The sequence below is a fragment of the Heterocephalus glaber genome, unplaced genomic scaffold (assembly GCF_053883595.1).
Source record: "Heterocephalus glaber isolate CG9 unplaced genomic scaffold, H.glaber_assembly_v1.0 deba00001504, whole genome shotgun sequence".
Lineage (NCBI taxonomy): Eukaryota > Metazoa > Chordata > Mammalia > Rodentia > Bathyergidae > Heterocephalus > Heterocephalus glaber.
This window is the reverse complement of record NW_028258324.1, coordinates 44,170,517-44,188,043: the sequence shown is the minus strand read 5'-3', so window position 1 is coordinate 44,188,043 and position 17,527 is coordinate 44,170,517. Positions and strand designations below refer to the sequence as shown.

At 32.8% G+C, this 17,527-nt stretch overlaps 2 protein-coding genes across 3 annotated transcripts in view; both read left to right on the top strand.

Annotated features, from left to right (window-relative positions):
- Wdr49 (WD repeat domain 49) overlaps window positions 1-5,416 on the top strand; it is a 179,625-nt gene extending 174,209 nt beyond the window's left edge. Inside the window, exon 18 of one of the 2 annotated variants that reach the window (XM_087186476.1) lies at window positions 3,979-5,416. In XM_087186476.1, coding sequence (XP_087042602.1) covers window positions 3,979-4,109 — 131 coding nt within the window. In that variant the 3' untranslated portion in view covers window positions 4,110-5,416. The remainder of the gene's footprint in view (window positions 1-3,978) is intronic. The other variant, XM_021253888.2, reaches the window with a different exon arrangement.
- A 9,995-nt stretch (window positions 5,417-15,411) lies between these two features.
- Serpini2 (serpin family I member 2) overlaps window positions 15,412-17,527 on the top strand; it is a 33,728-nt gene continuing 31,612 nt past the window's right edge. Inside the window, exon 1 of the mRNA XM_004834550.3 lies at window positions 15,412-15,781. Within this exon, the coding sequence (XP_004834607.1) occupies window positions 15,535-15,781 (247 nt within the window). The 5' untranslated portion in view covers window positions 15,412-15,534. The remainder of the gene's footprint in view (window positions 15,782-17,527) is intronic.

Genomic DNA, 17,527 nt, shown 5'->3' with positions numbered 1-17,527 from the left:
GCATTTATTTTCCAATCAAAAAGTTACTTTTATGAAAGCTTTGATTTGTGGAATTTTATATTCTTTTTGTTAAAGAAAGCTACCAAAGCTGTAAGGTTTAAGCTGAGGAATAAGGAATTCCCCCTGCATTTGAATTTTGAGCATATTTTAAAAACTAAAAACCAAAAAGAGCCATCCAATCCTGTCTCTTAAAATCTTACAAGGAACTATCAGCTAGTTTTTGGTTTAACTGCCCCCAAACCAAATCAAGTCTAGTGAAAATTTATCTAGTTGAGAGACAAAATCTCAACAAACAGTTTCTTTCAGAAGTAACATTCTGACTTCTGTATGTGTAAGGAGAGTTCTGAGGATTCTGAATTCCTTGTGATTCTGTAGTACTTGTCTGCAGTCCTGTGGGAGAGACACAGGTGCTGATGTACAGAAATCCACATTCTCATAGTGCTAGCATGAGGCAAATGGAAACATCACTCATTTGTTGCTCTGTTTAAAACTAGCTCCAGTTTTAGTCATTGTTATCTTACTTCTATAAAACAAAACATTTTCATATATTTAAAATATTAGAACTTGTAAAAATGGTGAGAAATTTCTTTCTCATGATGAGTTGTCCAGTTCCCATTCTCATTAATTTCTTGCAATTATGGATTTCTGTGTATCATTTTATGGCTTCTGCATACATTTCTGACTTTTAGTTTTTGACCCCCTTTTCTTTTGCCTTTTATTTGATATACCTTTCTTATCCTTTCCTCAAAAAATTGTTTTTTTTCCTTTTTTTGAGATAGGGTCTCACTTTGTAGTTCAGGAAGGCCCTGAACTCACTGTGTAGCCCAGGCTGGCCTCAAACTCGTGACGATCGTCCTGCCTCAGGCTCCTGAGTGCTGGGATTATAGGTATGCACCACCAGGCCTGGCTCCTCACAAATTCTTAAATCACTTAATTTTTGAGATAGGAAGAGTTTATCTTTTGATATAATTAAAAATTATTTTTAAAGATTGGGAAATTGAGCACATTAATATGATGTTAGACATTTGGTTTTATATTTCTCAGTACTTTATGCTATTTTAGATTCATGTTGAATGATGATGGAATGAACATATTTCTTTTTTCTCTTTTCCATCCTCTTCCACATAATTTTATTCAATAATATGATCTTTTGTGGGCTTACTTTTACTTTATTAAATTTACTTATACAACTATTCACTGTCAGTGTTAAGTGGAGTATTGTTATCTATCATGAATAAAGATTCTTTTTTCCTTATCCTGCCAATTTTTAATTGTGTCATTTCTACATGTTCAGGCATATGGTTAACATTGCTTTTATATCTCATTGAAATATATTACATGCATACCACCAACTGGTTATTTTCAAATTTTTTTGTCATGTCTCAGTTTATCTTATCATAATTTCCTTGCATATTGAACTTAACTATAAATTTTAGATTTGAAGAGCAACTTGAATGTATATAATATTCTTTCCTTGATTATCTTATAGGTGCTACTCTGCTGTCTTCTGATTTTGATCATTTCTATGAAGACATGCTAATTGAAGATAGATTTTTTTCCGTTTTCGACTTGATCATTTTGTCTCTTTGAAAAACAATTCTCTCTTTTTTTGTTAAAATCTAATAATTAATGTTCTGTGTTGTGATTTTGAGTATTCTGACTCCATTATTCCTGGAATATACTGTGTTCTTTTGTTAGTTAAACCAGATTGTCTTTTATTTCAGGAAAGTTTTTTTTAAATGATGAAATTCTGGTTTACTTCCTTAAGGATTTACTTCAGTTATAGGGTTTTTTAAAAATCTATTTTTGACTGTCTTCGATAGCTGTATTTTTCTCAAATAAAATTCTCATATAATATACTTGTTTTTTTCATTTCTAGTTCTATATTTCCTACCATGTTTCCAACTGTCCTGTTCTCCATTCTGATTCTATTTTGTTTTATTTTTCCTCTTTTTCACCTTCCAGTTCACATTTCATTACATTTTAATGCCTCTATCTTTTTCCTAAGTTCTTTCACTTTTGGTCTTTCACAGATACAATTGCTTCTTAATTTTTTTTTTTTTGCTTCTTAATTTTTTTAAATTTAATTTTTGTCAAAATGCTTGCTAAAAATGTTTCTCTGCAACAGCTACATCTACATTTTTTTTCCGATGATGTTCTGCTTGTTAGATTTGGTTTTTTTCCAATTTGATTTGCTTTTTCTTGTTGTTTATAATACTTTTGTGTCTGTACTCTGCTAGGTTTTTTTTTTTTTTTCCTTTTTGAATTAATTAACTTTAGCCGGTTGGATTTTTGTAGCTATGAAGGAGGCAGCATGTCCCTGGGTGAGAGATTGGGGTGGGGATTAGGGAGGTCTTATATTTTATGACTCATGCTTTTAGCAAAAATATGACTCGCATAAGTGATCTTCTGGTAGTCGTGCCTTATCTGTTTCTCTGAGCCAAGCCAGGTCAGGGAGACTGCTGCTTGCAGCCTATTCTCTTCTTCTTAGCACCCCAGATGAAAATGAAGAATGAGGCATTTGGACTGAAGAGTGAGTCCCCCTTTGCAAGGAATGCACTCTTGCTGAAACTCCCTGAGCTGCTGCTGCTGCTGCTTGACCTCTCACACTCTGCATTCTGTTATTCTTTCATATTTTTGCCCACTTTCAGCTTTTTGGCTGTTCTTCATATTTCTTAGGCTATCCATTACATCTCTCTGAATTTTTCTGAAAGGCGAATTTGTTTACTGAGTTGTTTTTCCTCATTTTCCTCCTAGTTTTGTATAATTTCCAGGAAACAGCAGGAAAGATACAGACATACACCCATATTTGTGCTAGAAGTGGAAAGTTTTGTTTTTAGTCCTCATAATGATGCCACTATATTATGAAATTGTTCAATGTCTACTTATTTTTTATATTCCTTTGTTTGCTATTTAAAGTACTCCTTAATCCAGCTCTACTTCATTCCTCTTTATTTTTATATTTTATGCTTCTGTTAAATTGCATTCAGTAATTCAGTCACCTCAATAGCAGCTCCTATTTCTCCATACTTTAATTCATTTTATTCCCTCTCTTGGCATTTCTGTTCCCATTGGTCAATCCTTTCTCAACTCCATGTGTGCTACTATGAGGTAAAATCCAGTCTGAATGTCAAGACCTACATCAAATAGCACCTATTCTTTTAGCTTTTCTCCTGACTCTACAGGATTTTATATCATTTTTATGTTTTGTGGATAATTTACAATGCCTATATTGTCACTGTATGGTGTCCCATTATATATGTTATTTGGCATCTTAAGTACTGCTTCTCCTTCGTACCATTTGGAGGAAAGCCTATGACTTAGTCATATTTGTGCCCCATTTATGCTTGAACACAGAACATTGTGCATAATGTATGTTCAATGAGCATTCATTGAAATGATAAAATTACACAAAAGGCTAAAATTATTTTCCTAAATGTGTGGTACAATTTCCTCTCAGTTCTTGCTGATGCACAATATAACCATTCATAGGGATAATTTGGTTCTTTTTTTTTTCTGAAGCCACAGAACTCTGCAGACCAAGTATCTCATAGGATGTGATTGCAGATGCATGTATTTAGTCATACAGACAGGCAAACTGTGTTTTGATTATTTTAATTGTCTTATTTGAATACAGAATAATTTGCTCTTAGGATTTTACAAGTCCTTGATAGCTGTTAAGGAGATTAAGAAACAAAAGTGGCAAATGCAAACTTCTTCAATTCTTTACCCTTAAACAGCAGATCTCTGTTATGATATAAATGCATTAATAGAAAAATTTTGTTTAAAATTTACTTTTTCACTTAAATCAATGTAGGATGAATAGTAGAAACTTAGAGAAAATCTCCCCAAGTACACTCTTGGTTTGAGAAATGTATAACTTTTTAGAAAAATAAAATGCGAATTTTATCTCCATTTCATTTAATTGGGTTTCTTACACAAAGGAATTCACACATCATTTTCTTCATCATTTTGTAGCTTTGAAAGCTGTATTTCATGAGAAAAACCTGTTCCCCAAAGAAATTCTGGATCAAAAAAGAAAACCCAAGCAATTATGTCAAGAAACAACTTGTGAAGTGAAGATAAAAAGAAGTAAGAAGCAATTATAATTGAAAGAAAAATAAATATTTCATTGTCATATACAGTACTTACATAAAATGCCAGAAAAGAATCAGGAATTATGCTCTTTTCTTTTATTCTAATTTGAACTTCTTAAAATTTCATCTGCAGATGATGTTTTATTGCTGCTTTTATTAGTCATTTTCACTTTCTCTGTATTCTTAATATTAAAAGATTGGAGTCAAGAAGGGGAATTTCAATTGGTATTCTCTTTTCCGAAATGCTTTTAAATAAAAATATTGCAATTGTAGAAAAAAAACTAACCTAACTAGTTTTCTCTTAGCAACTTTTATTGATAAACATTTTTGTCACTTTTTAAAAAATGATTTTTTTTTACTTAAATTCTTTTATTGGTACATTTTAGGTATACAACACACTTACATTTCTCATTGGGAACTTGTAACTTTGCATGATGCATCTTGGTTCTTATTTTTTCCCCATTCCTAGCCCTCCCTTCACCCACTCTACCCTTCCCTATTTACAAAGACTTTATTCCTGTTTTTTCCATTTCTCATCATTTTTCCTTTCCCTTCTTTCCTTTCCCCTGACCCTCCCACTACCCCTACCCCTTTGGATCTTTTCTTCCTCTTTTGCATTATCGATTATTCATTCTAATCATTGGTACATTTTAGGTATACAATATAATGACATTCATCATTGGAAATTTGCACCTTTACATAATCTCTCTTGGTTCTTATTATTCACCCTTGCCCAGCCCTCCCTTCACCCCCTCCAGTCCTCCCTATTTACAAAGATTTTGTTCCTATTTTCCATTTTCTCATATTAATTCCATTCCCTTCCCCCTACCCCTCCCACTTCCTTCCTCTTTGCCCCTTTTCTTCTTATTTTACATTATCTATTATACGTTTTAGTCCTTATTTATAATTTCAATTTCTCACACCAGAGAAACTAATCAGTATTTATACATGTGTGTCCTATTTATTTCTCTTAAGAGTATCACCTCAATGTGCATCCATTTAGCTATAAATGTCTCTAATTTCTCATTTTTTATGGCTGAGTAGTACTCCATTTTATATAAAAAAACACATTTTCTTTATCCAGGCTCCAGTTGATGGGCATTTGGGCTGTTTCCAAGTTTTAGCTATCACAAACTGTGCTGCTATGAACTTGGGTGCACATATATCACTGTGGTATGATTCTTTTAATTCTTTGGGGAAGATTCCCAGCAGTGGAATAGCAGGGTCAAATGGGACTTCCAGTCCTAGTTCTTTGAGGTATCTCCATGCTGATTTCCACAGTGCTTGCACCAGTCTACACTCCCACCAGCAGTGGAGCAGGGTTCCTCTTTCCGCACAGCCCTGCCAGCATTTGTTATTGGTTGATTTCATGATAGCAGCCATTCTTTCTGGAGTGAGGTGGAATCTCAGCCTTGTTTTCATTTGCATCTCTCGAATGACCAGTGATGTTGAACATTTTTTCATGTATTTATTTGCTATTTGCACTTCTTTGTCTGAGAAATATCTGTTCATTTCAGATGCCCATTTTTTGATTGGGTCTTTAAATTTGGGAGGTCTGATCTTTTTAAGTTCTTTATAGATTCGAGATAGTAGACCTTTGTCTGAGGAAGAGCAGGTGAAGATTTTTTCCCAGATTGTGGGTTGTCTCTTCACACTGCTGGTGGTTTCTCTTGCTGTGCAGAAGCTTTTTAATAGGAAGGCATCCCACTTGTTGATTGTTTGTGCTAGTTCATGGGTAACTGAGATTTTGTTCATAAAATCTTTTCCTACACCAGTGTCTTCAAGAGTTCTACTTAACCTCTGTTCCAGCCAGTTCAGTGTTTCTGTTTTAAGATTTAGATCTTTAATCCATTTTGATTTCACTTTAGTGCATGGTGAGAGATATAGGTCTAGTTTTAATCTTTGACAAGTTGAAACCCAATTTTTCCAGCAGCATTTATTAAAGAGGCAATCTTTCCTCCAGTGAGGGTGTTTGGCTCCTTTGTGGAAGATGAAGTGACTGAGTGTCTGGAGTTGTTTCTGGATCTTCTAATCGGTTCCAGTGGTTCTCAGGACTTTTTCTTTGCCAGTACCATGCTGTTTTTATCACAGTAGCTTTGTAGTATAGTTTCAGGTTGGGGATTGTGATACCCCCTGCCATGTCTCTGTTACCTAGAATTGCTTTTGCCATTCTGGGTTTCTTGTTCCAAATGAATTTTTTGATTGTTGGATTATTTTCTCAAGGTCCATGAAGTGTGCTTCTGGAATTTCAATTGGGATTGCATTAAATCTATATAGCAGTTTTTGAAGTATGGCCATTTTTACTATGTTGATTCTTCCTACCCAGGAGCAAGGAATGTCTTTCCATTTTCTGACATCCTCTTCAATCTCTCTTTGCGAATTTTTTATCTAGTTGATGTATCTATTTGTAACAGCGGGGTATTGAGGACCCCCACTACTATTTTATTAATGCTTGGTTGATTTTTAAAATCTGTTAATATTTGTTTTATATAGTTGGGCACACTAGTGTTTGGTGCATATATGTTTATGATTGTCATCTCTTCCTCTTGGATTGTTCCCTTTACAAGGATGTAGTGTCCTTCTTTGTCTCCTTAATTAGTGTTGGTTTGAAATCCATTTGATCTGCAAAGAGGATAGCTACTCCTTCTTTTTTGGGGGTTCCTGTCACATGGAGTATTGTTTCCCACCCTTTAACTTTCAGTCTATGAGTTTCTTTTTGAATCGTGTTCCTTGTATGCAGTATTTTGTTGGATCTTGCTTCTTGACCCATTCTGCCAGTCTATTTCTTTTGATTGGTGAATTGACACCATTAACATTGATGGTTATAACTGATATATATTGAGTTATCATTGTTATGACTTTTTCTTTTTGTTGGATTCTCCCACTTTGTGTTTAATTTCTTGTCATGCCCAATGAATTCATTCTGCTGGGCTTCTGGTGTTGTGATCCTCTTTTTCTTTTCCTAGGGTATTGTCTAAAAATTTTTGATTGCTGGTTTGGTATTCATGAAGTTCGTAAGGTGCTCTTTGTCATGAAAGTATCTTATTTCTCCACCAGTTTTGAAAGATAGTTTTGCAGGGTACATCAATCTGGGTTGGAGGCTGTTTTCCTTTAGGGCTTGAAATATGTCACTCCAAGCTCTTCTTGTCTTGAGGGTTTGCAATGAGAAATCTGCTGTGATTCTGATGGGCTTTCCTTTGTATGTGGTTTGTTTCTTTTCTCTAACTGCTTGTAGAATTTTGTTCTTCTGTTGAGTTTCTGGAATCTTAACTATTATACGCCTATATGTAGATTTTTTTATGATCACAGCTAGTTGGAGTCCTATATGCCTCGCTTCTGTGTATGTCAAATTCTTTTCCCCTGCTTGGTAAGTTTTTTGTCATCACTTCCATGGACAGTGTTTTTTATGTCACCTGCGCTCTCTCCTGTTTCTTCATTGACTTCAGTCAATCTTATGTAATTCTTCTTTGTGTTGTCTAGTGGCTGCTGGATTGATTTCTCTTGGTCCCTTACAATTTTAAAGCAATTTTTCTTTTCCTGGTCACTAATTGCAATCTTTTCTTCTATATCTGAAATTCTGGTCCTCACATTGGCTCATTCTGCTGTGTAAACTTTCAATGGAGTTTTTATTCTCCTGGAAATCTGTTTGCATCTGTTTTATGGATTCTATTTGTTTCCTATGTTGGGATTCCATCGTGTTCCTCGGCTCCTCTATTTTTATTATCTGTGTCCTCTCTAGATTTATTAATCATATCTTGCACTATGGGCACAATCTCTGCTGTTATGTGAGAAATTATTTCTGATTTCATTTTTTCCAGGTCCTCTTTTGTTGCCATTTCAGGGGTTTCAGGTGGTTGAATATCAGATTGTTCCATCTCCTTTCCCTTTGGGGTTGCTTTAGGTGATCTGGAAGGCTGGTTTTGAGACTTGTTTACTTGTCTTCTCTTTTCATTGGGGAGGTGGTGGATGGATTTGTGCTGCTGATTCCCAGATGGATCACCTCCCGGGCACTGGTGGAGGTCATGCTGTGGCCTAGAAGGTTCACTTCTTCTGAGCTGCGGGCAGCTTTGGTTCTCAGTGCTAGAGGTGGTGGTATGGCAGCCCAGAATGTTCACCTCCCCTGTGCTGGGTGTGGCTGTACTCCTGGGTGCTGGGGGCGGTGGTACAGCAGCCTGGAAAGTTCACCTCCTCTGCCTGTCACTTTTTATTATAAAATCTATATCAAAATACCAACACAAGGAAATTAACAAATTTGAATAAAAAAATTGCTCCCACTCCTTTACATTTTATTTTTTCTATGATTCTGATAATAGCAATTAGACTTTGTAAATAGCAGTCTTTCCTAATATTTCTTTTTTTCCCTAATATTTCTTTTAAAGTATGTTTTAAGTGTTCAAATTTCTGATGTAAAATATGATAATTCAATACATGTGCATAGTGTATAATGAACAAATCAGAGTTTTTAGCATTTCTATCAGTTTAAATATTTAACAAATATTTGATCATGTAATTATTATACATATTTATGGGGTATAATGTAATATTTCAACATATGTATACAATGTGTACTGATCAGATCAATGTTATCAGTGTTTATTAATTTGTATTCATTTTTTCATATACTTGTGGAGAAATTACTGTGTGTGATTTACTTCTATACTTTGTTATACTGGACTTTGGAATAGACTAGTAGAGCACAGCCCAAGAGACAATGGCCTTGCAAAAGTGTAAGGGGAGAGGAATACATAAAGATCTCACTCTGCACAGATGGCCAAATGGGAAACATTTGGTTCTCAAATTGAGGAAATCAGTATTCTAATCCTTTTTTAAACTGTGTCTTATAGAAATTATTAATAGATGTATTTACACAACTTTTGTTACTTATAATATATTTACATTTAAAGAGTCCTTTAAAAATATTTGTATTTTAAGAAGCGTTTTGTAACAGCACATGTTGGTAAAGTAAATGACAATATAAGGGGACTTACTTTGCATAACGACTGTGAAAGTTCAATATATTTAAAGCTTACAATAATCACATTAGTTACATCTCTTTTAATGTTAAGATCTGCCACTTTAATTCATTAGGGGATTGCCTAATTATCAATAGCAGAGTTGGAATTTGAGTCAGGCCTGTTTTACCTGTAAAGCAATGGCATTTGCCTGTTATCATTCTGTTTATTTCTTAATAGAATAAATTCAATGAAATGAATTCTAATAATAGAGTTTCTAGCATCAGTAGACAAATGTTTTGGTTTGGGAGAGGGTAGTGGCAGGAGATTTTTCAGAAGGAAACTTCTTCTATCTATATTTATGTGCACTCAGAGTCAAGCAATGTAACTTCTATGTATATTGCTTTTCCTCTCCATTGAATGATGATCACATAAGGGGAACATGTAAGAGAAATGTGCATTTGTGTATGTATGTATGCTGTGAGGTAGTCATATAAGAGAATGTTCCTTTCCATACACTGGAAAGTTTAGGTGTGATGGAAAACTATGTTTGTAACTTGCACTCAAATAATTTGGAAGACATTAATTATGTATAATATATAGACATATTATCCATCTATCTATCAATCTGTCAAGGATAGATATGCAGGTGGAGTACACAAATATGGTAAATGATAACAACTGGGGAAATGAGGAGGAAGAGACATGGAAGTAGTAGTTCTTTTTATTACACTGCAACTTTTATATAAGTTTGAAAATATTTCCATTTAAATTTTTTTTTTAATTACAAAACTTGCCTTGTTCCAAAACATTTCTTGAGATGTTCAAGTAGAAAATAACTCTCTTACAGTAATGTTTCAGGGAATTCTTACACTGGATGAGAGGTTTGATTGGATAATCCATCATTTCAAACTCATAGGATATGATTTATGAATTGTAGGTTGGTAATAGTACAGTGTAATGAAATCTGAGCCACATTCCCAGAAACTTAAAGGAATATGAACACATTGGAAATATGTAATCTGAGCACAAAATATTCTGTGAAGGCTCTTTTCATCCACCCTTCCATCCATCCATCATCCAATTATGAAAGAGATATGCAATGGACTGTTTAGACATAAAGTTATCACATATAAATAAAATGAACTTATTCAGCCATCCAGTTTCTAGAATGGAGACACATAAAATATAGTGGTTTATTAAGTAAGGATTGAATGAGCTGACTACTTTTTATGGTGTAATCTGGAAATTTACTTACTAGATATATTTTACTTTTTACTCATGGAGATGATTTTGTTTACAGTGATTAATCTGAGATAGTCTGGTTCATAAAGACAGGCCTTCTCTCTATAGCCTATGATGTGTAAGAAGCTCTATTCCATGTATTCCATCTTTAACTTTAGGGCCTCTTTTGTGAAAGGAGTTAAGAGGAGTTTTTCAGAAGTATATTTAATAAAAATAAAACCATTAAAGCTATGACAGTCTCTTTTAATATCACTATTTATAATATTTGGAATAAAACATGCACAAAAATGAGAAAGACATTTGGTTTTTGTCTTATCCTTCTTTCATACCTCACAGCATTTAATTGTGCTAGATAGGTAGCAGGGTCTCACCTGTCAACTGTTAATAGAGCTGGAGACATTATAAACTGTTTCTGAAATTAACATTTAGATTCAATTATTTAAGATCCATTTTCTACAGTGAAAAGAACTTGTCACATTAAAATAGGATGTGTCATAATTTTCAATACTTGTTTATAGCATGTAGATGTACACTAAATATAATTTAACCTTTTCTCTTTTCAGAACATTTTCCTCTTATCACTCAAAATTCATAGAACAAACTGACAGAAAAAATTGCTGGAGATTACTCCATGTTGAATTGGAAAAATTAACTTTTAAAATAATGATAAGAGCAATTGCTTTTATGTTTAATTTTGGAATTAAGTACATCTTTACTTAAAAAGTGTACATTGTTAAGAAAAGTGATGAGATTATAACTGTAATCTCATGCTATTAATTTGCTATGTATTCCTACCATTATTTCTTAGAGTGGGGTTAGTGGTGGTGTTGAAATTTATACCAAGTTATTTGGCTTTCATGAATATTTTTCCTAATTCTATGGGAGCAAAAGAGAGCTCTGGATGGAACAGGTCTGTGAAAGTATTTAAAAGGTTTTCACTAATATTCTATGGATAATTTTTGTTTTTTTAATTTTCTATCAAAATAGTTTAAACCAGTGAGGAGAAATTCATGATTAACTGCTTTTTATTCCAAAAGACACAGGAAAATGCACACTTTGCTTGAACTGCTCTAATATAATATCCTTCCAGAAGAATTTCATCAACACAACTTCTTCTTAGTAAGACAGAGTGGCTCTCTATGCCATTGGAAGGAAAAGTAATGGCCTATTCCTAGATAAAGCATATTATGATCTGAGTAAGGTATAGACATAATAATTTGGTAGCCAGTGGTGCTGGAGATGGATGTTTTACAGTGTTACTACATGGGAAGGCAAATGTTGATTGACTGGTTGTCTAGAACATTCAGATATATTATTTACGTATCATAGAGTGGAACAAAAGGGATGATAGTATTTGTGTGTTGCATAACTCAATTTTTGGAAAATTATTTCTAACACTGTTACACTTAAGCTAGGAAAGAGTTTTGTTACATTAGAGAAAGCAATATTTGAATAAAATCCAAGATTTAATCAACTTTTAGGGATTCCTTTGTTAAGTATATTAGTTAATTGGAAAATCACAGCCTATAATGGGCATCAGGCTTCTCAAGTCTCTAATGAACTCATGTTACCAGCATGCTTGGAGAATTTTATAAAGATAAGTACCTTTCAAAGTTATATACACTCATTAAATCTTAGTCAAATTTTCATTCCTGGGACTCAGTGTCTGACATCCACAAATTAATAAAGGAGAGGTTCATTTTGGCTTATGTTTTATAAGTTTCAGTCCATGTTCAGTAGACTTACGCACATAAATGTCATGGGCAGAGGGGCCTGGATGAGGGAAAGCTGCTCACAGCATGAAAGCTGGGAAACAGAGAAGGAAGAGAGGAACATATTCCCTACCAGCTCATATTCCCAGTGATCGCCTCTTCCAAACATACCCTAACTCCTGCATCACATTTAGCTATTGCACCATCGTAAGCCAATCATCTTCCAAAAGCTCCACTTATGAGTGTACGAGGCTTTTGGAGGACATCTAAATATCAACCATAACAAGCTCATTGTATTTGTTTTTCATGAGTTTACCAGAAATGTTAGTTGATGATCAGTAGTGACTTATTTGTTTAATTGAAACTGAAAAATTTCCATTTCCTCTCTCAGAAGCCATTGATAAATAATACCCCATGCTTAATATGTGATGGCCATTGAGGTGATCCAGTCAAACTACAAAATTGAGATAAAACCTTTTCATTTGAGCATGCACTTTTGTTAATGGCCTATTTGTAAAGAAAATTAAGTAAACATTTTAAAGCACATAAATGCTTATTATCAAGTTACCTATGGTTGATAGTATTTTCTTGATATCATCTGGTAAATCATTAAATAATTGTCCTTTTGGTCAACGTAAAGTATGTATTATTTCACACCATTCTGTTTCTTAAAAATTCAAATGGGCCTCGTATCTATAGGAAACTCCTCTGACTATTTTATAATTTGATGAATTGCTGAGAACTCTGTAAATGCAGCAGTAATTTGTCTCTGCATTGTGAACTTGATTTAGTTTTATTCTTTTTCTCATAGGCATTCTGAAATATTTATGATGAGGCACATTGGTAATCTGATGTGCAAGTCCTGTGAGAAACAAAAGAACTAATTACTAGTCAATTTACAACCACTGACACATTCTTCCAAATTCTGTTTCTGCTTTTAAAAGAACCGAAATAATAGATAAAATAATAATCTAAACTTAATGGTTTAAAAATCCTATATTGTTTTCTTTCTCAGTCCTTGCACATTTCATCATAAATCATTAACTTGATCATGTTAGTCATTTTGAACACTTGTATTGAACATCTGCTCTGGTTCCAGAGGAATTAATCAAGCAATGTTCAAGATAATAGATTTGGCCTTGATGATCAGGTGTTTCATATGCAAGTGTTCCCAGAAAGCATATTTTAGTTATTACATTCCAGTAAGTAACGAGAAGCCAATTGTGGTAAGTACTTTAAAATTATGTTTTACATATGATATGTATACAAAAAATTGACTAATAGAGGAGTGCCATTTCAATTGACTTTGGTGTAAAAATCCTTTGAATTTGTCAAATTAACATATTTTATTCTCATTAAAGGATTTTATTATGAGTTATAAGGTCCAATTCTTTTGGGAGTTTTCATCAGGTAGTTTAGTTCTTAGTACATTGTGCTTTCTGATGAGATTATGTTCCCAAACTAAATGGGTTAAGTGCATTTTTAAAACCAGTTATTTTTCTGGAAGTATAATTTATTATATGCTGAGAAATTTTCTGAGAGAAATAGAAATGCAAAAAATTATAAAAATTATTAATATGAGTATAATTAATGCTAAAATTCTACTGCAAAGAAAAGAATACATCTTTCATAATATTTTTATTATTCTTTTAGTATTAATCAGGTACATAAAGATATACTTAATGAATTACTACTATATGACAAAAGTATTAATAATATGTTGACTACTTATTTAACTACAAACAAATGCTTTGGTAAGAAAAATTCTGAGAAATTACATATATTAGAACATAATGTTACATGTAAACATTTGTTTTCCATGTGAAACTTTCTTATACATTGGTTTATATTTTTAAATTTTATTTTTATTTTATTTTTTATTTTTTTTGGCACTGGAGATCAAACTCTGGACCTTGTGCTTGTGAGGCAGGCAGTAGAACCACTGAGGTAAATCCTTGGCCCAATACATTGGTTTTAATTGTTGTACTCCCAGAAACTCATGTTTTAGTTTAATCCTTAATTAAACAAACATTTACTGAATAATTTATATCTATATTTGTTTTTATCAGCACATTACTTTTGAACAATTTCTTCAAATTGCAATTTAAGGTCTTTTATCTTTGAAAATGTGTATTTAAAGAAATAGAGTTTAACTACAAATATTCATTTAAAACAATAATAAATAATAATGCCATAGCTTAGTTTTGGAGAATATTTGACTACTTGTAGTCTTTGTATCTCATCCTTGTTCTTAACAGATTTTAGCTCATTTATGTGCCATGATGGCACTTCTAATGATCTGGAAAACACTCTAGAAATGTAGCCCCCCATTTATTTAAGGCTAACTCACTACTCTGAAGGCTTGCAACTTAATCTCCAGTGAAGATTTAGTTCTTACTAACCCTTTACTCCTACCTACTAACTACAGGTTATTAACATGTTATTTGTAAAGTATAATTAGTATTACTAAAATTTATGAGACATCAGAGTTATCTATACTAAGTATGAAATAACACAAAACTAATTCTACTCAAAGTATATAATCAAATGATTATATGTCCTGTAATTTTACTGGAGGACACTTTAATATTGTGTTTGTCTTGTGAATTGGTTATGGTTTTCAATTGCTGCTATTCTTACAGTTGTTAATTATGTTGTCAAATTATTCTATTCAGCTAGCTCTGATGGCACATGTCTGTAATTCAGCTATTTGGGTGGGGGTGGGGGGGTTCAGGCAAGAGGACTGGACGATTGAGACCCTGTCACAAAAAAAAAGAGGGCTGGGGATGTAGCTCTGTGATAGAGTGTTTCATAGAACGAGCACTACCTTGAGTTCAATCCCAAATAGATGCCAAAAATTCTTTAAATTTTAAAATTTCTTTCTCCTTTGTTATCATTAAATCATTTCTATTTTATTGCTAGTGAATTTCTTTGCAGTTTTCTGCACTTCTTTTTCCTTCCTTTTGAAAAGTAAGAGGTAGGCTTTGGATTATTTTTTCCCTATGAAAGTGAAATTCCATATAGTATGAGAAAAACTGCTGTAAGAATATTGGCCAATTATTCAATTATTTTTAGAATACATTAACATCCTAACATTTCAGGACCAAAATCACACTGGGATGTGTTGGTTTTTATTCCATTTCTGTTCTTGATTGATAAGCCACTTTAGAGAAGCCTGTATAAAAGTTTCCTTTGATAATCAGAATTACAGTTATCCCATTGAAATCTATGGAAAAAGATAGAAAATGTAATGTGTAGCTGTTTAAATATATTATTGCTGTTGATAACATTCCATGATTATTATTTCTTCCTTGATTTTAAGAAATTTCAAATATATTGTGTACTGATTCTTGAAGAGACAAAAACACCACTAGCATATTGACTATTTCTCATTTTAGATGATACTTAGTCAAACAACTGGAATTGCATAGAATCTTCTTGCTAATGTATTCTTAAAGTCTTCTGTTAAGCTTGGGATCTATTTTGAAAACTAATATATTTTAAATTAAACAATGTACAGAGGTCAAAATGGATAAGATCTTGTTGTGGAACCTCCTGTTGTTTTTTTCTGGAAGTCAAGCCTCAAGAACCTTGGCTCAAAAAAATGCCGAATTTGCAGTGGACCTTTATCAAGCAATTCGCTTATCTCAAAAGAACAACGTTGTATTTTCTCCCCTTGGAACGACTTTAGCTCTTGCAGTGGTACAACTGGGAGCAAAAGGAAAAGCACAACAGCAGATAAGACAAACTTTGAAGCTTCAGGATGCCGCAACTGGTGAGAGTCTTATACTTGATTATTTGCAGCAGATGAGATATGGTTCAAATTTGTTTTTAAAGTATTAGAAAGAAGCTCGGGTTCATAGAATTTGAATAAGTGAAAAGTATTGTTGGAAATACAAAATCATAATAAAATGGAGAATTGTAAATGTAGTTTTCACTCATCCATAATAGTTTCCCAAATAAAATGTAACAATAACTCACTAAGACATTAATATCTATAAAGATATAACATTTTGTGTATTTATATTGCCTTTTGTTTGTTTTTCCTAATGTTAATTAAGATTATGTCATGTTTGCATTTGTGTGCATAACACATAAAATATGTCCATTTTCTTCCACTGACACTTTGTTGAATCAATTTCCCATATCATGCAACTTATTCAGAATACGTATGATTTTAAATTATTTTATTTTATTTACTCTTATAGAAACACAATTACTTACTCAACACTTCTGCAGTATGTTGTTTCTAACACTTCTCTTACAAAAATAATGCACTCACATCCACAGTATGACCAAGTAAAAGCACTAATTTATGCATTTTAAGAACTTACTTAATATTTTCATAAGAAATTTTTAGGGAAAAGCATTTAAATGACCCAGTAAATGTCTTGTTGCCTACAGGTAGTGATGATTTGGAGTCACTCAAAGGCCTATCTAGGATATGAATCCCAGGACTGGGATGTTATACTTTCTGACATATCATTAACAGAGTTGTCGACCAAATCCCTGGACAGTCTCATACTCTCAATTCCCATAGTAGTTTAAAGTTTAAATTGTGCATCACTATCAGATATTATATCCTAAACATCAGAGGAAACATCTGGATTTTTTGATTTGGTAATTTAGTTGCTATAGCTATAACTAATTTCTGTATATTTGCCTTAGTGCAGAGAAGCTGTAGATAGGAGTTTGTTTTTCTGAAAATACTGTTTACAAGTTTTAAATTGCTTCATTTTAAATAAAGACAATTTTATATAGAAAAGAAGCTGGAGATAAGTTAATTGCAAGGGTTTTCCTTTGTGAATAATGTATAATGAAGCTACTATATTCCAGATTTAGTCTTGATTAATTTCAGCAAATCTCACTCCACCACTCCCAGAAACATTAAATCATATGATATTGCTTTGAAAAGTGATGGAATGTTTATGAATACATGTAAAGCTGATTCCACAATAAGCTAGCAAAATTAGAGAGCTTCTGATAACTAAATTCCTTTAAATGGATACATCATAGACTGAAATACAGAAGTCTTAATGACTGTGAATTGTAAACAAAGTCATCATCATATTACTAATGTATCCTCAAACATATATGTAGTACATCAACTATTGCATTATGTGCTTGATATATATTAAATCATTTAATATTTATAATTACTCTGTGAGGTAAATATAACTCTGCCATACAGACAAGAAAACTGAGGGAAAAGGAAGTTAAATAATTTGGCCAGAACTAATTGAAAAAATGATTTAGTGAGCCTTATAGGTAATAAGAACAGTAATGAAAAATGTTATCTTTTCTTTGGAAAAGTATATATGAATAATCAGAGGTTAAAGCTTTAATACATTTAACAAAATCTACCCTGAGAGTTCTCAGCTATGCTTTGCTAAGGGATGGAGATGGACACAGACGCAGGATAAGTGCTAAAGGAAATCAAAGTCACAAAGGGAGAAAATAGGAAATGTAAAAGCTGGAAAATAAAAAGAAGAGAAATAACAAATAAAAGGAAAAGAGAGAC